This window comes from Culex quinquefasciatus, chromosome 2, assembly GCF_015732765.1.
Source record: "Culex quinquefasciatus strain JHB chromosome 2, VPISU_Cqui_1.0_pri_paternal, whole genome shotgun sequence".
Classification (NCBI taxonomy): Eukaryota; Metazoa; Arthropoda; class Insecta; order Diptera; family Culicidae; genus Culex; species Culex quinquefasciatus.
This window is the reverse complement of record NC_051862.1, coordinates 102,881,074-102,906,870: the sequence shown is the minus strand read 5'-3', so window position 1 is coordinate 102,906,870 and position 25,797 is coordinate 102,881,074. Positions and strand designations below refer to the sequence as shown.

The 25,797-nt window shown below is 41.3% G+C and overlaps 1 protein-coding gene across 5 annotated transcripts in view; it reads right to left on the bottom strand.

The window, feature by feature from the left end:
- LOC6047387 (probable ubiquitin carboxyl-terminal hydrolase FAF) overlaps positions 1-25,797 on the bottom strand; it is a 319,428-nt gene that overhangs the window by 57,427 nt on the left and 236,204 nt on the right. For all 5 annotated transcript variants that reach the window (XM_038251497.1, XM_038251495.1, XM_038251494.1 and 2 more), the window contains one exon: positions 13,008-13,237. In XM_038251497.1, the coding sequence (XP_038107425.1) occupies positions 13,008-13,237 (230 nt within the window). The remainder of the gene's footprint in view (positions 1-13,007; positions 13,238-25,797) is intronic.

Below are 25,797 nucleotides of genomic sequence, written 5' to 3'. Positions count from 1 at the left end.
CGTTTATAATCATATTTAGCATGTTTGAACTCCTTTGAAAACATTTTAAATTTTCATGAAATATCAATGTACAGTCCCACGAAAAGTTTTTTTTTGCGAAAAAAAAATTCCGTCAATACCTCGATGTTTTAAAAACTAATGATTGGAAAGCAACTGTACGCCTGTAAAATGCCTTTTAAAGCGACTTTGCTCAGAGCCGAGGGACATAAACTTCAAAAAATGTTTGCAACGGCCTAACTAACTTATCAAACTTTTCAAAAAAAATCTTGAAAAGTTCTTCATGAGGTACTTTGAGCACTTCTCTACCACGGTCAGTATGATTCCATACCATTCCGTACGCATTTAATTTGTACTCTTCATTTTGCGGAAAAATCTCAAACCTATCAAAGTCATCCAGATTTACGGTAATCAGATATGTCTCAAATCTCTATTAAATTTTCAAAAGGCCCTATCTGCATAGGAAACCCATGAGGAATAGGTTGTTTTGAAAATTTGATTTAGAAATCATAAAATTGATAAAGTTAACATCGTATTAATTTCTTATGCTAATTTGTTTTCGAAGATTTTTATTTTTCTAGCTGGTTCAATTGTGTTTCTAACATGATTCTAACATGACACGGTAAAATCTAAAAGTGTAATTTATTATAAGCCAAGGCTGCCAATTGAGAAAAAATACGTTATACCTCTATTTTTAAAAATTATATATTCAGCAATTCCCCACGAAAACAGCATGGAAAAAAACAAAAGTGCTCGGATCGGGCTCAAAATTTTTCTGGGGGTTCCCTGGCCGAAATAATTAGACCCGTATTTTTTTGTTTGGCCATTAGGGTGACCTACGCCGTGTTAGGGTAGTCTGAAAAATGGCCATTTTCGTCAATTTTCGCAAAACCACTTTTTCGAAAAATCATAACTCCTCGCCATTTTAACCGATTTCAATTGTCTTATACGCAAATGAAAGGCGATAAGTTGGCCTTTCAAAGAAAAATAATAAAAGTTTCAAAATCTAGCCTAACATATGAAAAGGGCGTATGAAACTTTAAAATGCCGTTTGACGGTGTCTGGACCAAAGAGCCTATGTCTGGAAATATTTTATCGGATTCCCCGGACATTTTTATGTAACATACTAAAAATGGGAGGAGTTCATTAACAGGATTCCGAGATATGATTTTTGAAAATAAAATCCGTGTTTTTCACGCGCCGCGCAAAAACCGGAGAATGACAATTGGCAAAAATCAACTTTTTTCACTAAAACTGCGATAATTTCAAAATTTCAGCGATGACCTATAGATGTTTGGGTACCAAAATTTTTGTAATTAAAAGACGCAACTTTTGGTACCCAGACATGTATAGGTCATCGCTGAAATTTTAAAGTTATCGCAGTTTTAGTGAAAAAAGTTGATTTTTTGCCAATTTTATCTTTCTCCGGTTTTTGCGCGCGGCGCGTCGAAAAACACGGATTTTATTTTCAAAAAATCATATCTCAGAATCCTGTTAATGAACTCCTCCCATTTTTTAGTATGTTATGTAAAAATGTCCGGGGATTCCGATAAAAATATTTCCAGACATAGGCTCTTTGGTCCAGACACCGTCAAAACGGCATTTTAAAGTTTCATATGCCCTTTTCATATGTTAGGCTAGATTTTTGAAACTTCTTATTATTTTTCTTTGAAAGGCCAACTTATCACCTTTCATTTGCGTATAAGACAATTGAAATCGGTTCAAATGGCGAGGAGTTATGATTTTTCGAAAAAGTGGTTTTGCGAAAATCGACGAAAATGGCCATTTTTTAGACTACCCTAACACGGCGTAGGTCACCCTAATGGCCAAACAAAAAAATACGGGTCTAATTATTTCGGCCAGGGAACCCCCAGAAAAATTTTGAGCCCGATCCGAGCACTTTTGTTTTTTTCCATGCTGTTTTCGTGGGGAATTGCTGTATTGATAGATATGCAAAAATCAGTCAAAACATACAAAAAATATATTTTCCTTATGTATATTTCTCTGATTAGTTTGCAATACGTAGTAACAGCCATCACGATCTCCGACACCTATTTTTTCTCTGAATCAAACCAAATTTTGTTTGTTTTCCAGTAAAGAGCATTTAAAAGACGTGCAGATGACAGTTCAAAGCATTTTTTATTTATAATTCGCAAATTGATCGAGAACTGATCAAAAAATTGATTTGTTTACAACTAGCGCTTAGGATCTTTTTAAAACAAACTCAAGATTTTTTAAATTTAATTCATACGACTTTTTCAAAAACCACTCGTAAACAATGTCGACAGCTCCTGTCACGGTGACAGCTGACGATTTAATGAACTAGACCCTTTAGGTTTTTCAATCGTTTCCCCTTCAATTCCAACAGGGTAGCCAGTTTGCATTTTTTGAAGCAACATTTAAAAATATATGCAACTAAATTGGTGATAATGATGTAAAGACAAAAATAAATCAACATCAATTTAAATTTTGGGATACTTTGCAATCGGTTCTAACAATCATCTAAATCTCTATCATCAATTTGCATTTTTAACGTTTAAAAAAAATATTTTCATTGTTTCTGTTAATCATTTGCTTTTTAAAGCTTAGATTCCTTTCAAATAATTACAGTAAAGGAATGCATTTCAAAATATTACATTAAAAAATTTCAATTAATTTTTTTTTTTATAATAAAATATAGTTTATTTTTCCGTGTATAAAAAAACAAGCGAATTTGATAACCTATATTTGATAAACCTAGCTGTCTCGTGCTGATAATCTCGCTGTTGTTTCGGCCGTTACTGTTCCCACGATGGATATCCTTGGTCTGTTCCTTGCGTTCATCCGAGGGGATGGGGGTTTACCCCTTGTGCGACCTCGTCCAGGGGTCTCAGGAGCTCGGGGGGTTGTCCCTAATCCACTCCTCGTAAGACTTGTGGTTAGGGGGGCTCCGAGTCTCCCGAGCGCCTCCGTGGATTCTTCGTTGGGGTGTCTATACCAGGCGCCCCGGAGGAGCCGGAGGGTGTTCCCTGTTCCACTTTTCGTATAGCTTGTGGTCAGGGGGGCCCCGGGACCTCCGGGCGCGACAGTGGTTACACCATTTTAGTCGACCAGGCTTAGCTCGAAATCGAGGGCTGCTACATCAATTGCAGTTGTTAAATTACTGTTAACAAAGACGATGTACGAGATGAATACTTTAAGCATTCTGCCTCTTATTTCGTTCGCTATTCCATTCAGCACTGGCCTGAACAGTTCGCCGAAGGAAAACTGTTGCCTTCCTCCGCCGATCACCGTCAGCCGTCGCTGTGTGTGCGCCCAGGCCGGTACCACACGCGGGCATTCGCTGAACTTATGCGTCAGCGTTTCCTCGTTCGCCGCGCAGTGCTGGCAGTTCGGCCCGTCTGCACGCTGGATCACGTGCATCAGCCGTCGGTGCTCCGTCTTCTCGTTCACCAGCAAATACAGCGCGCTGCGTTCGCCGGAAGTTAGTCTCCGAGACGAAATGTTTTTCCACAGACGCCTCCAGTTGAGGTTCGGTTGCTTCGTTTCAACCCTGGGCCGCTCGGTTCCATCAAGGAAGTGCTGGTGGATTCGATCGCTGGAGGGGAAGTTTTGGATGTAGGCGGGGAGCAAAGGCGTTTGCTCGCAAAGGAGTTTTAGGCAGGGAAGGCTTGTCGGGGGAGGAATAGCTCGGTCGAGGAAGGATTTGTAGTAGGGAAGGAAGTCGATCTCTTGGAGGTGGCGATTGATACAAAGTGCTTTGCATTTTATCGCCGGTAAATGCAGCTTCAGCCCGCCGTCTTCACGGCGTCGCGCCAGCTGCTGCATCGGTATGCGTGCCGGGAGGCCCCGAAACAAGTACGTCCCCATCGTCGCTGTTAGCTTCGCCACGTGCACCTGGTACGGTGGAAGAGTAGACGCCAAGTACCACACCTTTGACGTAATGAAGGTGTTCAGGAGAATCACCTTCTGCTGGAGTGTCAGGCTGCGCATCGAGTGCATCCAGATTAATTGCGCCACTTTCGTCACCTGCGCATCCCAGTTCAGCTTAATCATCAGGCGTATCGAGTTGGTGAAGAAAATGCCAAGCACTTTCACCTTCTCGACCGTTTGCAACCAGGGAACGACCAGCGGTCTCCCCTTCGACGTGCCCCACGTCGATCGCAGCAGTTTTTTTGGCGATTCAGGCGCGCGCCGGCGGCAATTTCAAATCGATCAAATAATTGAATAATTGCTTCGATCGTCTCTGTTGCTGTGACTACCACCGATATGTCATCAGCGTACGCAACAACGAGATCGTGTAAACAGATACGCTCTAGCGCCAGCAGCAGGGGATGCATGTATAGCGAAAACAACACCATCGACAGGGGATCACCCTGGCGCACAGATTTTTTTATTTCAAACCGTGGGGACAAAAAGCCGTTAAGCAGAATGCGGGATCCAGCTCGGGAGAAATGTATTTCCAGCAGAGACACGAAGTTTGGATTAATCCCGAGAGAGAGCATCGTGCGGTAAAGGAAGGGCAGTGATACTCGATCGAAAGCATGATCGAGGTCAAAAGATATCAACTTACCCTTTACCTTTCGGGCCAGCAGACTGGCGATTCGGTCCTTCAGCGCGAGAGTGGCTTGGAAGATGCTCCGACGCTCTCCGCATTTCTGCGAGACGGTGAGCACATCGTGTTGTTGCAGCACCCTGGTCAAACGACACCGCATGATACGGCTGAAAACTCGGCTGTCTGTATTGCACAGACTGATGGGACGATACGAGGAGATGTTCTCTGCGCTCCGGCCGCTCTTTTTTACGAGCACGATGGTCCCTTCGGAGAATTCTGCTGGTACGGGCGCCACCAGCAGTTCATTCATAACCGCGTGCAGTTCGCGGTAGATGACGTCGAATGCCCAGTTGAGCCACTCAGCTGTTAGTCCATCTCCCCCAGGACTTTTCTTTTTTGGCGACGATAAGATGGCAGTTTTAATCTCTTCGAGCGTGATCTCTTCCATGAGACTCGTGTTGGCGTCGTCGTCGACGGGGATAATTCTCTCGCAACCGAGGCCGGCGTCGATCTGTGGTGCTCTCGCAGGGTCTGCGGCGTACAGCTCAGTGAAGTACTGGAGCACGTGCTGCTCAATTTCGGGCTGTGTTTGCAGAACTTCGTTACGCGCATTTTGTAGGCGCGTGATCGTCGTCTTTTTCCTTTGTCTTTCTCCCAGCTGGAACGTGGATAGGCTCTCGCCAGCCACGCGGGTTTCGTTGACACGCGCAAAATTTTGTGAAAATTCGCGCTGCAACGTCAGCATCTGCGCCTTCACGCGGTGGATGGTGGTGAGGATGGCGGGATTCTGGTAGTAGGCGTCGTACGCCTCACGTAATTCTGCGTAAAGTTGCTGGTGCCGCGCTTGGTGGACACGGTAGACCTCGTTCGACTTCCACTTGAAAAAGGATTTTATTTTTGGTTTCGCGAACGAAATCCACCAGTCCAGCGCAGTTCGGTACCGGTTTCGCTGGCGCGTCCAGTACTGCCACCGTACGGCGAATTCTTCTTTATTTTCCTGGGTCAGGAGGTGGGGGCGCAAACTCCAAAACCCACGGCCGCGTTCGCCGCCGAGGTGGGGGAGACAGATTCGTACGGTCAGCGCCTTGTGATCAGTGAATGAACACACATGCGTGGCCGCAGTTCTCAGCTGATCGCACAGTCCCGCGCTCACATACACGCGGTCGAGTCTGGACTCGGCGTTGTGTACGACGTACGTAGGGGCATGTGTATTGGGGTGTAGTTTCAACCACACATCGTGCAGTCGTATTTGCTGGACGGCCGTCTGTAGCGCAGCGCTCGGGTTCGAGCTCGTGGAATCGCACGGTCGTAGCACGCAGTTGAAATCGCCTGCGAGGACGATGTGATCGGTGTTGTACCGAAGGTAGTACGCGAGCGTACCGTTGAAGAAGCGCTCTCGCTCAGCACGGAGTGCGGTGCCCGAGGTGCGTAAACATTGCAGAGCGTTGTGTTTTGGACACGCAGCGCAATGAGGCGGCCGTCCAAACTCTTTTCGACGTGCGTGTAAACGATGTGATCTTTTAGAGCGATCGCGGTTCCGCGTCTGGCGTGGTCCACGTTGCAGATGACGTTGAAACCGGGGATCGTAAGTCGTTCGTTTTCAACTTCTTGCAGGAAAACGATGTCTAGTTCTAGCGTGCGGATGAAGCTTCGCAGGGCGTCGACCTTTGTGGCGTTGGTAATGTTGTTTATATTTATCGAGGCAAGGTTATACGATGAGAAGTCGAAGGTTACAGTACTTCTTCCTCATCTTCCTCGTCGTTGTCGTCGTTGTCTTCGCTGTATTTGGGTTTTTTACCCTTTGGGCGAAGTTTTCTGCTGCTGGTCGACGAGTCGGTGTCATTGCTATCGGATTTTTCATGGCCAGATTTTTTAAATCCTGCACCTCCAGCGGGGGTAAGCTGTACGTCCTGGGGTGGGGGCATCAAAAAAGGTGAGCCGTTTCCCTCGTCGGCTGGTTTGGGCTTGGGCTTACCGCCGTTTGGTTTCGACTTTCCGCCGTTTGGTTTCGGTTTGAGCTGAGGATTAAGCGGTTGCTGTGGGTTGGGCGGTAGCAGCGGTTGCTGTGGCAGCGCTGGTTGCTGCGGCAGAATCGGTTGCTGCGGCAGAATCGGTTGCTGCGGCAGCGCTGGTTGCTGCGGCTTCGCCGGTTGCTTGACAGCGTCAGCGAAGGTCTTCTGCACCAGCAGTTTTTTATTTTGCACGCAGCCCACTCCGACATGGAGGTAGTCGTGGCAGTGTTTACATGTTTGGCGCTGACCGAAATAACTAAGGTTAGTTAATTCGGAGTTGATTACGACCCAAGAGCCGATGTTCTGCTTCACCACCATCTTGGCGATGCGGACATCTGTGTAGGCCCCAGCGAATGCCTGGGCTTCGTCGAGGGTTTCTTCGTACACGTCACGCACTTCGCCGTACTGTTCGAGGAACTTTGCGACGGCAGTGTTCGGGACGTCCTCCGAAAGGTCGTACAGCTTCACCAGCACTGTACCGTCTTCGATGGTGATGGTAACCGGGTGCTGCTTCTTGTCGCTTCCGGTCAGTTCGTGTTTTTTGTTGTGTTCCTCGCACACCTTAAGAGCAAGGTCGAGGTCAACAACAGTCACGAAAGTTACCCCAAGGGCGCGGCTAGACTGGATGCGGATCACTTTACCACGTTTCAGTCCGAGTTTTTCGGCGCAGAAAGTCTGCACTTTCTGCATTCCCGGTTTGTTTGGTAGAGCACCGTAGTCGATGCGGATCGTATTTTGTCTTCCCATTTTTCAACACTCGCGACGAGATCGCGACGCGTGATTGGAAGCGCACAAAAGAAAAAAAAATGCACAATGGTTCGGTCGACTTCTGCCCGGCGGAGAAAAAACTAAACGCGTCTACTCGTGGCAGAGGTATGACGCTGAGTTTCTTTAATGTCAATGAAATATCGAAATAAATTGATAAACAAGACTGGCAACACCTTGTTGTACATGTGTTGGTGATAGCCTTGAACCGACGGCAAAGTAGCTCCAAAAACTGATCCAACGCGGCTGATTTGAAAAAATATTTTGAATTGAGTTTTTTTCGATAATAGAATAGTTGTTTCAATGGTTTAGTGACGAAAAACATAAAAGAATTAAATAGACAACAGCTACATTGCTCGGAAACCGGACGAAATTGCTTGGTGTCAGTGCAAAACAGAAAAAATCATCAAGGTGTCGCGAGCCAAATCCGATAAGCAACGAGGCCGGAATATTTGGACCTAATCGATGTGCTAGGAAAATCGTAGGAAATACGAATGGCATTGGAAAAAGTGGCTGAAAAAGCGGAAATAATCAAAAATGTTAACATTTTTGGAAGAGGTAAGCTACAAAACGATCCTGCTTACACTTTCTGTTGGTTGGATTCAGTGAATTCGTACTTTAAAAGCCTGAACTACCTCGATTAATAAAAATAGGTCCAAAATAGGTACTAGGTCCAAAATAGGGTCATATACCCTATTTCGCATTTGAGTCAATTTTAACACAATAAAACTTTCTTCCGAAACATTAAAACTGATACAGTTAAGATTGATTCCACAGAGAATTCTACTCAATGGCAGATTGTCGAACTGGCGCCGGAACTAAATCGTAAAACTATCACCACCTCGTGACTGTGACAAAGTACAGTATAATGCCACGGCCATGTTGACGGCGATATTCTCCTTCTTCCGGGTGGTAATATGTCTCAGCTTGATCACATTCCACACCAGCTTCCCGTTGCCTAAAACGTCCGTACACGGAATCTGGTTCGGCCCCTTCCACTCTGGCAGCGTGGCTTCAAGAATCATTCGTTTGTATGTGGACTCCGCCTGGTCAAAATAGTGTAAATCGGTTAAACGGAAACGTTGCGGGAAAGGTTATGACCTACCTACAGATTCACATTGCAGATTCTTCCTCTTTAGGTGGTCCGTTTTTTTTACTCATAAATTATTTTTATTAGGTCCTTTTAGGTTCTGCGACCAGGTTAGGACCGAGGATCGGTTTAAAAACAAATATATAATAACAACAAAAATAGCTCCTTATAACCCGTACTTGGAGATCATGTAACTGACGAGCGTTACTTGGTCCAAGCGGGTCTTGCAGGTCTTGAACCTGCCGATGTACTCGGAGAAAATGCCCCACAACTCAGCCGAACTGTAGAGCACCTCCCCGGCTTCCTCCACCGTGGCTCCACCGCCTCGGGAGCCACCTTGGCTGCTTCCTGCGGGTCGAGGGCGATCCTTCGCTTTTCCGTCCGGAACTGCGCTCCGCCGGCGTGAACGCCGGAACTACTGGACTCTGCTTCTCCACCTTACTTGCCGGCGGTTTCGGTTTCGACGCCTGCTGGCGCCTCCGGATGAAGTCCGCACGCTTGGGGCAGCTGCGGTCCGTGGCTTCGTGGGCTCCAGAGCAGTTAGCACACCGCTTCGGCTCTGCTTCTTGGACTTTGCACTCGTCCGTCTTGTGGGGACCCCCACAGTTGTTGCACCTCCCCTTGAGGTGGCAGTTCCTGGTCCCATGACCCAGCTGCAAGCAGTTCCTGCACTGAGTCACGTTCGGCCGCTTGTTCCGGTAAGCCTCCCACCGGATGTGAAATGCTTGCAAGAACTTGATTTCACTCAGCTTCTTGAGGTTGATGTACCCCTTGGGGAATGTAACAATGTACGGGGTTTCCGTCGATGAGGCGAACTCCCCTTTTCTCTTGATGGCATGCACCTCCACAGCATCCAGGTTGTGCGATTCCTTGAGTTTCTTCTTGATGAATTCAGGTGAAGCCGGTGGAAGTCCCCTGATGACGACGCGGAGTTGCCGCTCGCTTCGTTTCTCGTGGGTATAGAACTCCACTTTGTTCGCAATCAAGTGGGCCCGCGCGGTTTCGAAACGCTCCTCGGAGATGCACAGCAATTTGATCCCAAACGGAGTCAGCTTGTAACTTGGCTTGGTTGTGCACGACATCATTACACTCCTCAGCTTGCCAAAGATCATATTCTTTACCACCAGAGGAGGTGGTTTCTTGGCCACTGGAACCGGTGGGACGTTTCCTATACCAGCTGGGTTACCTTTGTTATTGTTGTTGTTGTTGTTCTCCACCAGCGGGCTGAACTTGTTGTTGTTGAGGAGCTGTTCCTCGTTGCCATTTCCGACGTCGGCTCCGTCGTCACTTGTCTTCTTCCGCTTCCGCGTTCCGCCAACGGGAAGAAACTCGTCGTCGGAGGAATCTTCCACCTCCATCCACAAGCACTTTTCGCTCAGAAACAATCTTAGGTGGTCCGTTAGAGCCGGAACGGCACTCTCGATTGTGCGATTTGTCAGCCGGGTTTGCTGAGCAACCGCAATAAGCAGCTTTTTTCATTCAACACACAATTCCAACTAAATGTAAAGGTAATAAAACACAAAAATTAAATTTAAAACCATTTTAGTTGAATTTTCTTTGAGGAATCAGTTTGTTTTAGGTTATTATTGGACAGCTTCATGTTTTGGGCTCTCATTTGACAACTATGTGTTATGGGTGGCATTTTTCGAGACGAGATTTGTCTGATCACGCCTTCCGTCGGACGGGAAGTAAATGTTGGCCCCGGACTAACCTAAAAATAAAGGTTAGGTCGTTAGCTCAGTCCAGGTGTAGGAGTCGTCTCCCTGGGTCCTGTCTCGGTGGAGTCGCTGGTAGGCAGTTGGACTAACAATCCAAAGGTCGTCAGTTCGAATTCCGGGGTGGAAGGAAGCTTAGGTGTAAAAAAAGGTTTGCAATTGCCTCAACAATCAAGCCTTCGAACACCTAGTTTCGAGTAGGAATCTCGCAATCGAGAACGCCAAGGCAATGCTGTAGAGCGAATAATTTGATTTTGATTTTTGTGTTATGGCTACCATTTGACAACCGCCCCTCTTTGCTCTGATCTTGACTGCTGTCAAGCTTAATGTAACGAGATACAGATGTCGCCCCCCCCCCCTCCCGTTATTTACCCATGCTCGGGCAACTTGCTCACCGCAACACCAACTATGGACAGCACGGACCAGTTCGTTTCATGTGTACTCGATTTAACGTATTTTCGCACCTGTACGATCCCAACATCTCCACCCCGCAGTTTCAACAACGAGCCCGATTCTGGTACTCTCATCAGCTTTAATCTGTTTTTTTGTGTTTCGTGTTGTCAGCATTTCAGTTAAGTTTTATCATTAAGACCACAAGTTGTCGGATGATTCAAATAAACAAATAAACAAATAATCAAAAATTGTTAAATCAATCCCAAAAACGATTTATTTTTACAAACCTTCAAAGGTTTTCTTTTTCGTTTGGAGAGGCGATTCGTCAACTACGGATCACGAGGAAACTTTACAGAAAGTGGAAAGTTTATAAAGTACGAGGCCTTTTTGAAGTGGTTTCATTGTTTCCCAAATAAATTCTTTTTTTTCGCTCTGCATAAACCTGATGTTGAAAAATAAAGTCTTGGTTTATTTTTCTTTATTTCAAACAAGCTCTTCCCGGCAAACTTCGTCCTGCCCTTTTGAATTTTCCTGACGTTTAATGATTGTTTGCTAATTCAGCCTCCTGTGATCAAAATTTGATTTTACGTAACTGTTCCCATACAATCTGCAGACTTTCCGGAATCAGTTCCAGAGTGGCCAAAGTTGTCTTTTTTTGGCGTAAGAACCTTCCTTGGGCTTATACGAACCCAAAGCAACAAAAAGCACCTCGATCCGACGCTCCGTATTGAACTGATTCGCGTTCGAACAAAACCATCGAAATTTTTTATATATATAGATAGATAAGCATGGTTAAATGCAGAGCAAAACGGGAGTATTGATGCGAGTTATTTCCTAGTAGTGGAAGCGGAAGCTACTGATCGAGGAAGATCTCAATATCCAAATCGCTACATAGTAACTTAGTCCTCAATCTGAGAACAGTGCAGCACTCGTTCTTAATTCCGGCTCTATCCGGTGCACAAACACTACCGGACACCGCTTTTTAGGCACTATTTCGCTATTCTTTGGTAATGAAATTGACTATCATTCAAACGTCTCTCATCATCGTTCTGTAAAAAAAGAGTTAATTGTAAATGCTGATAATTTACAATCCAACGCACCAAATATGGATTTTTTTTTCTAGATCGCGAGTTTTTTTTTTCGTTGGTCGGGTTTGTTTATTTTTGAACTGTCACTGCATGTTTGGAGGTGATTCTTGTGATGGAAAAAATACTCTTTGACTTAAAGGCTGAGCTCTTGACCGCGGGGTCTTTCTTCAGCTCAAAAAGCATCGCGCTGGTCTTGGTGCGCCTGGTTTTAACCATATTCTCGCCAAGCTCCTTGAGTTCCGGATCAGTTCGAACTTTCCGGAGGAGGTCTTCATACGAAACACCTTCCTTCACCTCGATCATCAAAGCCACGCCTTTGTTGCACTCCCTGCGAAGCTTGGGTTATTGGGCGTCCTCGTTCTGCTTCCCTTTTTTCTTCCGCTTTTTCTTCTTGACCTTTTCCCATCCCTTCTCTGATCTGGTTTTGGCTCCTTCGCTGGCTCCAGACCCTCCGTTAACCCTCCTTCTGACCTCCTGTAACGCGTTCCTTCCGAGCAGGATTCCACCCTAAGGGGTACCACCGATATCGTCACCCTCCCGCTTTCACGGAACGCGCCCCTAGACATACTGCCGCTGCTGGTCCAGGGGCGATGAAATAAATCGTTGTAATCGCCGACAGCTATCTGCCAAAATTCAACCCGCCCGGTAGCTGGCAGCTAAGCTCCGCAGGGGGTCTCACCTGTCCCACGGTGCACGTGTGTGTGTGTGTGTGTGTCAATTTCACATCGTTTGCTTTGGTAAAACCATTAAAGTCAATATGACATGAGCATTGACTGTGGCGCCATCGCGTTGGTGGTGAACGTCCGAAAACTATTGTTAAGTTCAAATCAGTCGTTAAATTGCTGATTGATGGGAATAATTGGCCATACGGTCACACGAGAAATTGTTCCTATTGGCCCACTTATCACTATAATGACCGGCCCTTTTTGCGATTTTCAAAAAAAAAAAATCTTTTACTCGTATCTTTCAAACTATCAGACCAAAAGACTTTCTTCTGGCTGCATTTTATAGGAAATTGTTGAAAGAATTAATTGAAAATAAAATATCAACCCTCAAATGCCTTCCAATATTGTTTCTTTGCAGTTTATGGTTCAAAACGTGATTTCACTCATTCCATTTTTTAAAATTTGGTCACCTTCGTGTTCCCTGGACAATTTAACATAAGAATCAATGTTTATCTTAAACTAAACCAAACCATTGCCGCGAAACAGCTCTTCAATGATAAAAACTCTGAATTTCCTATGCAAAACTGGTTGCGCCATGTACCCCAGAAAGTAGGTTTTGAGCGCAAGCTTAGGCCTCGTGCTTATTCTTGTATAGGAAATTCGGAGTTTTTATTTTTGAGAGATTAAAAAAATAAGATTGATTAGATTAGATTAGAGAGATTACAAGAAAAAAAAAATGATAACTCACCCAAAATAGCGTTGTGTATCCTGTGATTCTGCCACGAATCTTCAATGAGCAACAGCTGAAGCAACATTTCCGTGTGGTGTCTCATGTCGTGCCAGTATGCATAACCACAATGCCACAGCAACTCAGCTAGAAGCGATCGCGAAAAGTGTGGATTTTCCCAACTGCAATATCGTAGCAACGTTATGCCATCCTCATCAATGTTTGTGTCCTCGATCAAGCGTTTAATGTAACTGAAAAGTAAAAGTGGTCTAATTAGTCAAGATTTTAATTTAATAAACAGACGTACATAACAAAGTCGTATAAATTTGACTCTCGCCGTCCATTAAAAGGCTGAATTTTATGAGTTTATGGAGCCTAAATCTAAATATGAGCTTGATTGGACAAAAACTCCAGTGTCTCAAGCCATTTCCCGTTTTATTTTTGTATAGAAAAAGTAACATTTTCTGTCTACGCCAACTCACACAACAGTTGCCTCGACTCCTCTTCGATTTGCGTGAAATTTTGTCCCTAATCATTAATCCGAGAGCCATTTTTCGATATCTCATGACGTACTGCCCGAACATTTCGAACATTCAATGTGAAATGAACTCTCGATTTTATGGCGTATTAAGAATTTAATATATTCCTCATCGAAAAACATACAAAGATAGTTTCAGAAATTCGCCCATTTTTCGTTACTCAACTGTTACCTTTTTGACACATGTCATTTTATGGGTAGTGCTTTTTTCAAATCTGCAATAACCCAGGAGTAGAGCGTCCCGGGAAAAAAAATTCCCGGGAATTCCCGGGATTTCCCGAAAAAAAATATTTCCCGTTTCCCGGGAAATTTATAAATTTCCCGGGAATTCCCGAAATTCAAGCGGAAATATACATTTTCTAAAAATTTTGGAACTATTTTTTGATAATGCTCTGAAAAAAAATAACAGGCTCAACATGATCATTATTTAATCAGATTATCAGAAATGATGATATCAGAATTATTTCTGATAATATTAGTTTTTGAAGCAACTGGGAATAGATCTTGCTTAATGAGTATTAAATTATTACAATTGGGTAAGCTTTTAACAGATTGATGTTATTTCATTAAAACAATATAAACTCTTCGCCTCTAAATTAAAATTGAGATTTTTTTACGTTTTTGTTTACCGTGATCAAATGAGATGAAAATCGAATTTAGGCAAAAATAATTAATTCAATTCGTTGAATACCTAGTACTAAGAAAATTACAATTTGAAGTTAAAGAATTATGGAGAACTGGTGCAACTACAGGTGTTAGACGGTTAAATGAGAAAAATAGAAGACTTTTTGTAGAATGATGATAATTTATCGTATAATTTAAATCATGTTGCCAGAGCCGTACCTTGGGTCCACGGCGCCCTTGGCGAAGCATCAATTTGGCGCCCCTTCAAATTTTTCATCATTTTGATATGTTTACTTAAATTTTCAGCGATTGCTTCAAGAGTTTTAATAATATAATGGTAATTGATGAAATAAATATAACAGCTAAAAAATCCAACCACAGTTTAATTCTTTGAAGAATATTCAAATTAATGTTTTATTATTTTTAAACCATTTCAATCGATTAAAAGATAAACTATTGATTTCCCATACAGATAGGTTGTAACGAAAAGTTGCTTTAGGATTAATGTTGACTGAAAATAGCAGAGTGTTGTTTTATCTTTTTAAGCAGAATTTGATCTGACCTAGCTTAAATTTCATGGTATCAGCAAACAATTTTCCTGAATTCCTGAAAAAATAATTCAACTGATTAGAAAATGGATTCCTTTTGAAACTTGTTTTGGATGGATTCCTTTTGAAACTATTTTTTTCAATTTATTTTTTAAACAATATTTCTCTTGTGACTGTGTTTTTTGATTGATATAAAATTCCTAAAATTTGTTTTTTGCAAATTCATAGCTTCAAACAAAGGCAATTAGTTTTTACCTTTTTAACACATTGAATTTTTTTTGTGTTTATTTTTCGACATCTAAAGTTTCTTAAAATTTTGTATAAAAACCATTACACTCAAATAGAGGGTGACAAGCGGGAATTCCCGGGAAATCGACCATTTTTGAACCTCTCGATTCCCGGGAAATTTGGTCGAAGCAAAATTATATAAACTAATCAGAAAAAAAACAACATTTGAAAATTCGAAATTGTTTAGAACATTGGATGTTCAATGTAAGATGTTCAAGTTCGAATGAACCAATGCTTCTCTTATCTTCTAATTCAGAAAGTGTAAATTTTAACTTATCAAAAATTCCAATATCTATAAATGGGAGAACTTAAAATAATGTGGACCCCAAAATTTACCTTAAAGCATAGTTAGCAGTTAGCCACAAGAAGAAAGTCTAATTTGTTTATATTTTTGTTTATTATTTCTAAGAGGGAAAAGCCTTTTCAAGATAAGTATAATTTCCATATCCTCTTTCAAGCATAGCAATCCTTATAATCTATTTTTTTTAATTCTTATCAATTTAATTTCGCTGTATCAAGGTAATTTCCTTTTTTGATGTCATGGAGTAATTTTGTGTTTAGCTTAAACCTCAATATTAAATTATATTTTAGAAAAAAAAACTCTGGAAATCTTTGTTAAGTCAGCCAAATGTCAACATTCGGGTTTTCCTGATTACTATTTCTTTAACATCTTTAAGTTGTTGTTTTGAGTCGCTATTTATCATATTGTAAAAATCTCGATACTGGGAAATTATATATTAGCTATTTTTTTTATTTCACAAAAATCTAATAACAAGTTCATACAACAAATTGTATTGCAGATTCAGAAAAAAAAAATCAAGAGGTAGATCATAGTTCCCAAAAATAATGAGGCTACTAATTAACGTTTCATTGAATAAGTATGAATAAATCGTAACTGAATTCATTGAAAAGAAACACATTTATAACTTTTCTTTATACATGACTGGCACTATTAGCATAGTTATAAACACTACCGGGTCCCGGGAACTCCCGGGAAATTTCCAAATTCAACTCTCGATTCCCGGGAAATTGAAAATCTCGAGAATAGTCACCCTCTACACTCTAAGCTTTTAGATTCGTTTGTGTAAATGTGAAAATTTAGGCGAAATTACACTGGATAGCCCAACACATGGATTCCATGAAATAAATAAAAAATGTATGTGAAAGATAAGCAACTTTGTCCATTCCATTAAAACTTAACAAAACAAAAAAATTCAAGGTGCCCGTGGGAGTCGCTCAACCTGCATTCCTGTCACACTTGAGGTCTGCACAGCTGATTCCACGTAGATTTTTCCCGCCAGTAATGACAGGAAACGCTGACAAACGGAATATGTGCCAAAATCATAAGTGGTTTTTAACATATGAAGGGAAATCATCGTGAACTGGAACTGCCGGTCATTAGCCCGGGTAAAGTGGAAACGTTGATATGATTGTTGTCCTCTGCTCTCATCTCGCAAAAAGCCATACAGAGAACCACGTCCCATTCAACCGGCTCCGTGGCTTAATGGTTACGGCTTCTGTCTCCCAAGCAGAAGGCTCAGGGATCAAATCCCGGTCGGTACCTTTGAAATTTGGAATCAGGAATTTGAATATGAATAAAAACTAAAATGAATCAGGTGGGATTCGAACTCACACCTTTGGATTGGTGGTGGTCTGGGACGCTAAGCAGTCACCATCAGAAGGTTTACACTCTAGCAGTGAATTGATCCGTAGTGTTGAAACATGTTATATCTTCTTCTCATATTATTAAATACGCGCTGATCCCTGATTTGCCTGAGGGGATTGAAAGTCTTAATATAGATCGAGTTTCCTTCAGATGCTTGCTTCTATGTTCAGGCGGGGCCGAACAATGCCCAGCGACCTCGGATTTGGACCGCAAGGAGCTCTGTCATTCTGAAATGGGTCGTTGGAAGCAGCGCGAGGGCTATCACCACCTAATACCCGGGACTGAGATAAGCTGTATCAGCATTCGGCATGTACACAGTCTGATACAAATTATACTTTCCCATAATTTCGCTACCGGTTAGCGGGTATTGGATTGGACCACACACACACACACACACATACATACACACACACACACACACACACACACACACACACACACACACACACACACACACACACACACACACACACAAATTCAAGGAAAATGTTGCAAACATTCTTCAAATTATTGTCCCTAGAAGCAAAATTAAGTGGAACTTTGTGTTTTCCCAAATAATATATTGCTGTTTTTGGAGTTTGAATTTTGCTTTGGTTTAAATTCTAATGGGTCCGCGATAATGGTGTTTCTGCAAATCAAAATTTTCAAGAAATTGTATAATATTTTACTTTAACGACTAAAAAGTTGGTGGGCATGCCAATCTATGGAACTTTGTCGAAGACATCCAAATTTTACTTTTTCACTCTTGCTACAAGCAATGGAATACAAGCAGCATAGCAAACCAGTTTTTTTTTAATATATCAATTCAGGAATATCCGCAGTAACAGTTCAATAGGGCGTATCTGCGTTTGTAAACAAGCAGTCTATCCCTGTCTTACTTGACGTGAACTGTCACTTGAGCAAAAGGGATGGACTGCTTGTTTACAAACGCAGATTCGCCCTATTGAAATGTTACTACGGATATAATATATTTAGAGCAATTTATGTGCTCTTAAAAAACCAACATTTTTATGTTGAAAAAAAAAATTTGCTAGAAATTTAACAAAAGTCAAAGCATTTTTTGTGTTAGAAATATTCAATTTAAACACTTCAGTATTTCGAAAACGTAGGCCAATCTCTACGCACAAGTTTGGATTTAAAACGATAAAAATATCTCAAATGTCATTTTCTTTAAACTTGAAATATCTTATTCTTTTTATTTAAGATTTTCAATAGAAATGTGTAAATTTCAATTTAATTGCTGATTATATAAAAAAACTTCAAAACATAAAAAAGCTTGATGGTTCCTGATGCTGGAAAAAAATGTGAAATTTAAATTGAATTTTATATACTGTAGTTGAAATTTGAAACCTCTAGCTATTTCAAAGAATTATTATAAAACTACTGAACTTTTTGCCACTTGGGCGCCCCCTTTGATAAATGAATTTAGTGAATTTAATTTTAAATTTAATTCTAGTAGAACTGATTTTTGCGCCCCAAGTGTTTAACATAAAATAATATTTGTAATATTCCGATCCAGATTATCGAGTTATTTTGTAGTCCTACTTTAAAATTTAGCGCCCCTTTTTGTTCTGAATACCTTTCTAGGATTTTATAATAACATGACAGATTTGTTCAATCATCGTTTTCGGCGCCCCCCAAGACTGGCGCCCTTGGCGGTCGCCAACTGCGCCAACCCCTAGGTACGGCGCTGCATGTTGCATAATAATACAGCAATTCCCCACGAAAACAGCATGATTCGAAAAAAAAGTTCTTCGATCGGGCTCAATTTTTTTCTGGGGGATCCTTGGCCAAAATAATTAGACACGTATTTTTTTGTTTGGCCATTAGCATGACATACGCCGTGTTAGGGTGGTTCGAAAAATGGCAATTTTCGTCGATTTTCGCAAAAACCACTTTTTTCAAAAAATCATATCTCCGCGCCATTTCATCCGATTTTAGCTGTCCTAGACGCAAAAGAAAGGTGATTAGTTTGGCTATTTGGGAAAAATAGTAAAAAGTTTCAAAAATCTAGCTTAACTTTTGAAAAGGTCGTATGAAAACTTAAAATGCTGTTTTGAAGGTCTCGGGACCAAAGAGCCTATGTCTGAAAATATTTTTATCGGATTCCTCGGAAAATTTCACATAACATATCAAAAAATGGTGAAGTTATGATTTCGATACTCTGAGATACGATTTTTTGAAAATAAAAACTGGATTTTTCGACGCGCCACGCGCAAAAATGGGAAAATGACGATAACGGCAAAAAATCGGTTTTTTTCACTAAAACTGCGATAACTTTAAAATTTCAGCGATGACCTATACATGTTAGGCTACCAACATTTTCGTAATTAAGAGCGAGTCCACGAACAGGGCATACCCCTTTGTATGGGACGTCGTTTGGACCTCACCAATCTGCCTGAAATTTTCAGGGGTTGTTTGTACATATAAAACTAGCATCTGGCCAAAATATGAGCACTCTAGGTCAACGGGAAGTGGGGCAAATCGGGACACAAAGTTTGAAGGTTCAAAAACGTCAAAAAACTTAAAAAGGCTATAACTTCGGCAAAATTCAACTTATTTTCAAAGGGCTTAAAAAATGCAACAAAATGCAGGGTAAAGCATTCCGATTGGTTAAATCTAAAGGGAGTTATTGGCATTTTAGTGAAAAAATAGCATAATTTTCAAACTCATATAAAAAAGTGTTCCATCCAGATATCAACTCGGTTCGACCTGCAGCTTGTAGGGGACATCTGGGACTACCATCTGAGACTGAGAACGCTTTGGGTAAGGCAGTTTAACATATTAAATAGACACTTTTACTTTTAGTGATTTTTTTGGTTGTAAATTTTTGCTCGGAGGACCCCTTAGATCCCATTTTCTGGTGATATTTTTATCATATTCGTGTTCCTGAGACAATTTCACAATAGAAACATACATAAAAATATTTATTCTGATCCATTTTAACCCTTAAAAAAATAAAAGTAAAAAAAAAATCTTCGATTCATATTTAATGAAAATCTAGCTCGTTTCCAAGGATACTAGATGACACCAGAAAAAAAGCAGCTTTATCATTTTTTTAACTATTATTTTTTAAAGGGTTAAAATGGATCAAAATAAACATTTTTATGCATGTTTCTATTGTGAAATTGTCTCAGGAACACGAATATGGTAAAATTATCACCAGAAAATGGGATCTAAGGGGTCCTCCGAGCAAAAATTTACAACCAAAAAATTCACTTAAAGTAAAAGTGTCTATTTAATATGTTAAACTGCCTTACCCAAAGCGTTCTCAGTCTCAGATGGTAGTCTCAGATGTCCCCTACAAGCTGCAGGTCGAACCGAGTTGATATCTGGATGGAACACTTTTTTATTTGAGTTTGAAAATTATGCTATTTTTTCACTAAAATGCCAATAACTCCCTTTAGATTTAACCAATCGGAATGCTTTACCCTGCATTTTGTTGCATTTTTTAAGCCCTTTCAGATGCATTTTGAATTTTGAAAATAAATTGAATTTTGCCGAAGTTATAGCCTTTTTAAGTTTTTTGACGTTTTTGAACCTTCAAACTTTGTGTCCCGATTTGCCCCACTTCCCGTTGACCTAGAGTGCTCATATTTTGGCCAGATGCTAGTTTTATATGTACAAACAACCCCTGAAAATTTTAGGCAGATTGGTGAGGTCGATGCGAGATGGGTATGCTTTGCTCGTGGACTCGCTCTTAAAAAACGCAACTATTTTCTGAAACTATGGGAAAATGTTGACCAATTTTGACAAAATATTTAATTTTGCGCTAAAATGAAGTTTCAAAGCGAATGCCTTCGTTGAAAACCGGAAATTTCAAACTTGATTTTAAACATTTTTGATATACCCCCTAAAGAAATGTGTGTGTGTGTGTGTGTGTGTGTGTGTGTGTGTGTGTGTGTGTGTGTGTGTGTGTGTGTGTGTGCAACCAACCAAACGGGACCACGCGGCCGCTTCTTACAAATTGAGTTGTTTCCATGTATTTTTTTTTAGATCTACATTATATACATGCAAATAACTCGCATAGGCATTTGGAAGGTGTTAGCTCTGCCGAGCTTCGGTGACCCATTTCTACGCTGGCTAGCCGAGCGCGAGGTACTTCAGCTTTATCGACAAGCCCCGCCCTGAAGAACGTTTGCACCAATCGGGTTCAAACGTTATTTAGAACTTCCGAACCCTTGTCAAATGGACAAGGACCCAGCGCGTATATAGTTGATAGTAACAGTATTCCTAATTCCAGTCATCGCTCACCAAGCTGTGATGCCGTAGTGGTTAGCATTTTTGCTTACCAATCCAAAGGACGGGGGATCGAACCCCGACTCGGGCGACTTTTGATTTTTCGTTCATGTTCAGATTTTCAAGGTTTTATATTTCCTATACTTTCTCGTTGGGAGCAGATGGGAATCGAACCCAGGACCATTCGCTTACAAAACGAACACCGTAACCAGTCAGCCACGGCCGCTCCTAATATACCCCCTAAAGAAATGACTTGAATTGTGGAAAATTTTCTAAGTCAGGATGGCACATTTTGGTTTTTTTTTTTTGGTATTAAAGTGTTTTATCAAATTCCTCTGAAACTATGGGAAAATTTTGACCAATTTTGACAAAATAATTCATTTTGCGCTAAAATGATGTCTCAAAGCGAATGCCTTCATTGAAAACCGGAAATTTAAAACATGATTTTAAACATTTTTGATAAACCCCCTGAAGAAATGACTTGAAATTGTAGAAAATTTTCTAAGTCAGGATGGCACATTTTGGAATTATTTTGGTATTGAAAGGTTTCATCAAATTCCTCTGAAATTATGGGATTTTTTTTCATATACCCAATAAGATTTTTTTTTAAAACGAGTTAATCGACAGATTATTGAATTTTGGTGAATTTTAATCCAGTTTCATTTTAATGAAACTTATTTTTCAATCTTGTTATTTTTCAGAATCTTCAAGAACTTCAAGCACAGGCCGTTCATCAATTACAATTGCATTCGATGTGCTGAAGAATATCACTAAGAACAACATGGAATCATCAAGTGAGTAGATTTGGCTGTTGCATATGGTTCATTTCCGTTTTTTCACTAACTGCAACTGTTGCACTAAAAATGGTATGAAAATACCAAATTTTGGTATTACTTGTGCAAATACCAGCGACCAAAATGTGCTCTTGGTTGCCCAGTAATAGATGGTAAAATACCATCAAATCATACCAAAATCATGTATGTGGAAGACCACAAGAATACCAAAATTTGATTTTCCAAGGGCGCGGGAATACCTTAAAAAACCATGGTAATACCAAGTTTTGGTATTCAAGCATTGTTCAAAAATCCAGAAGACCTCAACGTGGTATTGAAATGGTTTTATTTTGAGGTATTATTTTACCCTTGGAATAACATGGTTTGGTATTGTTGTGCCCTTCCACATACAAGACTTTGGTATGATTTCATGGTATTTTACCATCTATCACTGGGCAACCAAGGGCACATTTTGGTCCCTGTTATTTGCCCAAGTAATACCAAAATTTGGTATTCCGGTGTTATTTACCCCTGCTCGGGTCATGTCTTATCGTGACGTTATAAATTGATATTTATATAATAAAAACTAACTTAATCCACCTATGTGGTTGGTGCCTTCCTCAGGGGAGCGGCCGTGGCTGACTGGTTACGGTGTTCGCTTTGTAAGCGAATGGTTCTGGGTTCGATTCCCATCTGCTCCCAACGAGAAAGTTAAGAACACATAAATTTGAAATGATGAATATGAACGAAAAATCAAAGTCGCTCGAGGCGGGGTTCGATCCTCCGTCCTTTGGATTGGTAAACAAAAATGCTAACCACTAGGCCATGACGACTTGGTGAGCGTGGACTGGAATTAGGAATACTGTTACAGAGAGCGAGTTGTGGCGCTATAACCACGGCAAATAGTGTCCAGGGCATTCGTGGAAATACAATGTCCCATCCCAGAGGGTCCCGGAGTACCAAACCTTCTTAGCATGGTGCTCCCAACGAATACAACCAAACATCTCGGAGCGTATGGTGGTGTGTCCCCACGCTTCTTCCTCCCCTGTCGATTCAGAATTGTGTTGTTGTTCGAACACTCAGTGCTCAAACTCAACCTAATTACGAGTCATCTCTGCGATACGGCTTTACGCAGTAGGCCTGGCCGGTTTAACGCTTGTGATGTTTCAATGCATTTTCGATGCAATGGCGCACTACAAATGTTAATAAATGACAAGAAGAGTGCTAGGCGTCATCTAACCTAAGGCACTCTCCAGGATCCCTTCGAAAGATTGGCTGCGCTAGGGTCTGATTAGATTAGATTAGATTAGACTATGTGGTTGGTGCCTTCCTCACTCTTTTCCAACAATGGGTGATACGTGATATGATGGGTTTGGACACAAATTTGGTCAAAAAAAACACACACATCACTCAAGGGCTCATAAGTGGCATCATAAGTGGTCATAGCTTGATACAGGGTTGCCAGATCTTCAATGTTTTGGACTCGTTGGAAAGGTCTTTCGATTACCTAACCAACGATGGTTCGGATGATGGATCTGGACATTGTTTACATACATTTAAGCGGCTACAAAAAAGTACATAAATATTACTTAAGTGGTCAGAACTCGTGACAGGGTTGCCAGATCATCAATGTTTTAGACTCGTTGGATAGGTCTTTCGATTACCTAACCAACGATGGGTCGGATGATGGATCCGGATATTGTTAACAGACATTTAAATGAGATCCGGCTACAAAAGAAGTACATAAATATCACATAAGTGGTCAGAACTCGAGACAGGGTTGCCAGATCTTAAATGTTGTGGACTCGTTGGAAAGGTCTTTCGATTACCTTACCAACGATGGGTTGGATGATGGATCCGGACATCGTTTACATACATTTAAGTGAGATCCGGCTACAAAAAAAGTGCATAAATATCACTTAAGTGATCAGAACTCGAGACAAGGTTGCCAGATCTTCAATGTTGTGGACTCGTTGGAAAGGTCTTTCGATTACCTAACCAACGATGGGTCGGATGCTGGATCCGGACATTGTTTACATACATTTAAGTGAGATCCGGCTACAAAAGAAGTACATAAATATCACTTAAGTGATCAGAACTCGAGACAGGGTTGCCAGATCTTCAATGTTTTAGACTCGTTGGAAAGGTCTTTCGACTACCTAACCAACGATGGGTCGGATGATGGATCCGGACATTGTTTACATACATTTAAGTGAGATCCGGCTACAAAAAAAGTACATAAATATCACTTAAGTGGTCAGAACTCGAGACAGGGTTGCCAGATCTTTAATGTTTTGGACTCGTTGGAAAGGTCTTTCGATTACCTTACCAACGATGGGTCGGATGATGGATCCGGACATTGTTTACATACATTTAAGTGAGATCCGGCTTCAAAAAAGTACATAAATATCACTTAAGTGGTCGTAACTCGAGACAGGGTTGCCAGATCTTCAATGTTGTGGACTCGTTGAAAAGGTCTCTCGATTACTTAATCAACGATGGGTCGGATGATGGATCCGGACATTGTTTACATACATTTAAGTGAGATCCGGCTACAAAAAAAGTACATAAATATCACTTAAGTGGTCAGAACTCGAGACAGGGTTGCCAGATCTTCAATGTTTTAGACTCGTTGGAAAGGTCTTTCGATTACTTAATCAACGATGGGTCGGATGATGGATCCGGACACTGTTTACATACATTTAAGTGAGATCCGGCTACAAAAAAAGTACATAAATATCACTTAAGTGGTCAGAACTCGAGACAGGGTTGCCAGATATTCAATGTTGTGGACTCGTTGGAAAGGTCTTTCGTTTACCTTACCAACGATGGGTTGGATGCTGGATCCGGACATCGATTACGTATATTTAAGTGAGATCCGGCTTCAAAAAAGTACATAAATATCACATAAGTGGTCAGAACTCGAGACAGGGTTGCCAGATCTTCAATGTTTTGGACTCGTTGGAAAGGTCTCTCGATTACTTAATCAACGATGGGTCGGATGATGGATCCGGATATTGTTTACATACATTTAAGTGAGATCCGGCTACAAAAAAGTACATAAATATCACATAAGTGGTCGTAACTCGAGACAGGGTTGCCAGATCTTCAATGATGTGGACTCGTTGGAAAGGTCTCTCGATTACTTAATCAACGATGGGTCGGATGATGGATCCGGACATTGTTTACATACATTTAAATGAGATCCGGCTACAAAAAAAGTACATAAATATCACTTAAGTGGTCAGAACTCGAGACAGGGTTGCCAGATCTTCAATGTTTAAGACTCGTTGGAAAGGTCTTTCGATTACCTAACCAACGATGGGTCGGATGATGGATCCGGACACTGTTTACATACATTTAAGTGAGATCCGGCTACAAAAAAGTACATAAATATCACTTAAGTGGTCAGAACTCGAGACAGGGTTGCCAGATCTTCAATGTTGTGGACTCGTTGGAAAGGTCTTTCGATTACCTTACCAAGGATGGGTCGGATGATGGATCCGGACATTGTTTACATACATTTAAATGAGATCCGGCTACAAAAAAGTACATAAATATCACTTAAGTGGTTATAACTCGAGACAGGGTTGCCAGATCTTCAATGTTGTGGACTCATTGGAAAGGTCTTTCAATTACCTAACTAACGATGTATAACATGATGATGTTTGGTTACATAAAGTACATAAATATCACTTAAGTGGTCAGAACTCGAGACAGGGTTGCCAGATCTTTAATGTTTTGGACTCGTTGGAAAGGTCTTTCGATTACCTTACCAACGATGGGTCGGATGATGGATCCGGACATCGTTTACATACATTTAAGTGAGATCCGGCTTCAAAAAAGTACATAAATATCACTTAAGTGATCGTAACTCGAGACAGGGTTGCCAGATCTTCAATGTTGTGGACTCGTTGGAAAGGTCTCTCGATTACTTAATCAACGATGGGTCGGATGCTGGATCCGGACATCGTTTACGTACATTTAAGTGAGATCCGGCTTCAAAAAAGTACATAAATATCACTTAAGTGGTCAGAACTCGAGACAGGGTTGCCAGATCTTCAATGTTTTGGACTCGTTGGAAAGGTCTCTCGATTACTTAATCAACGATGGGTCGGATGATGGATCCGGACAT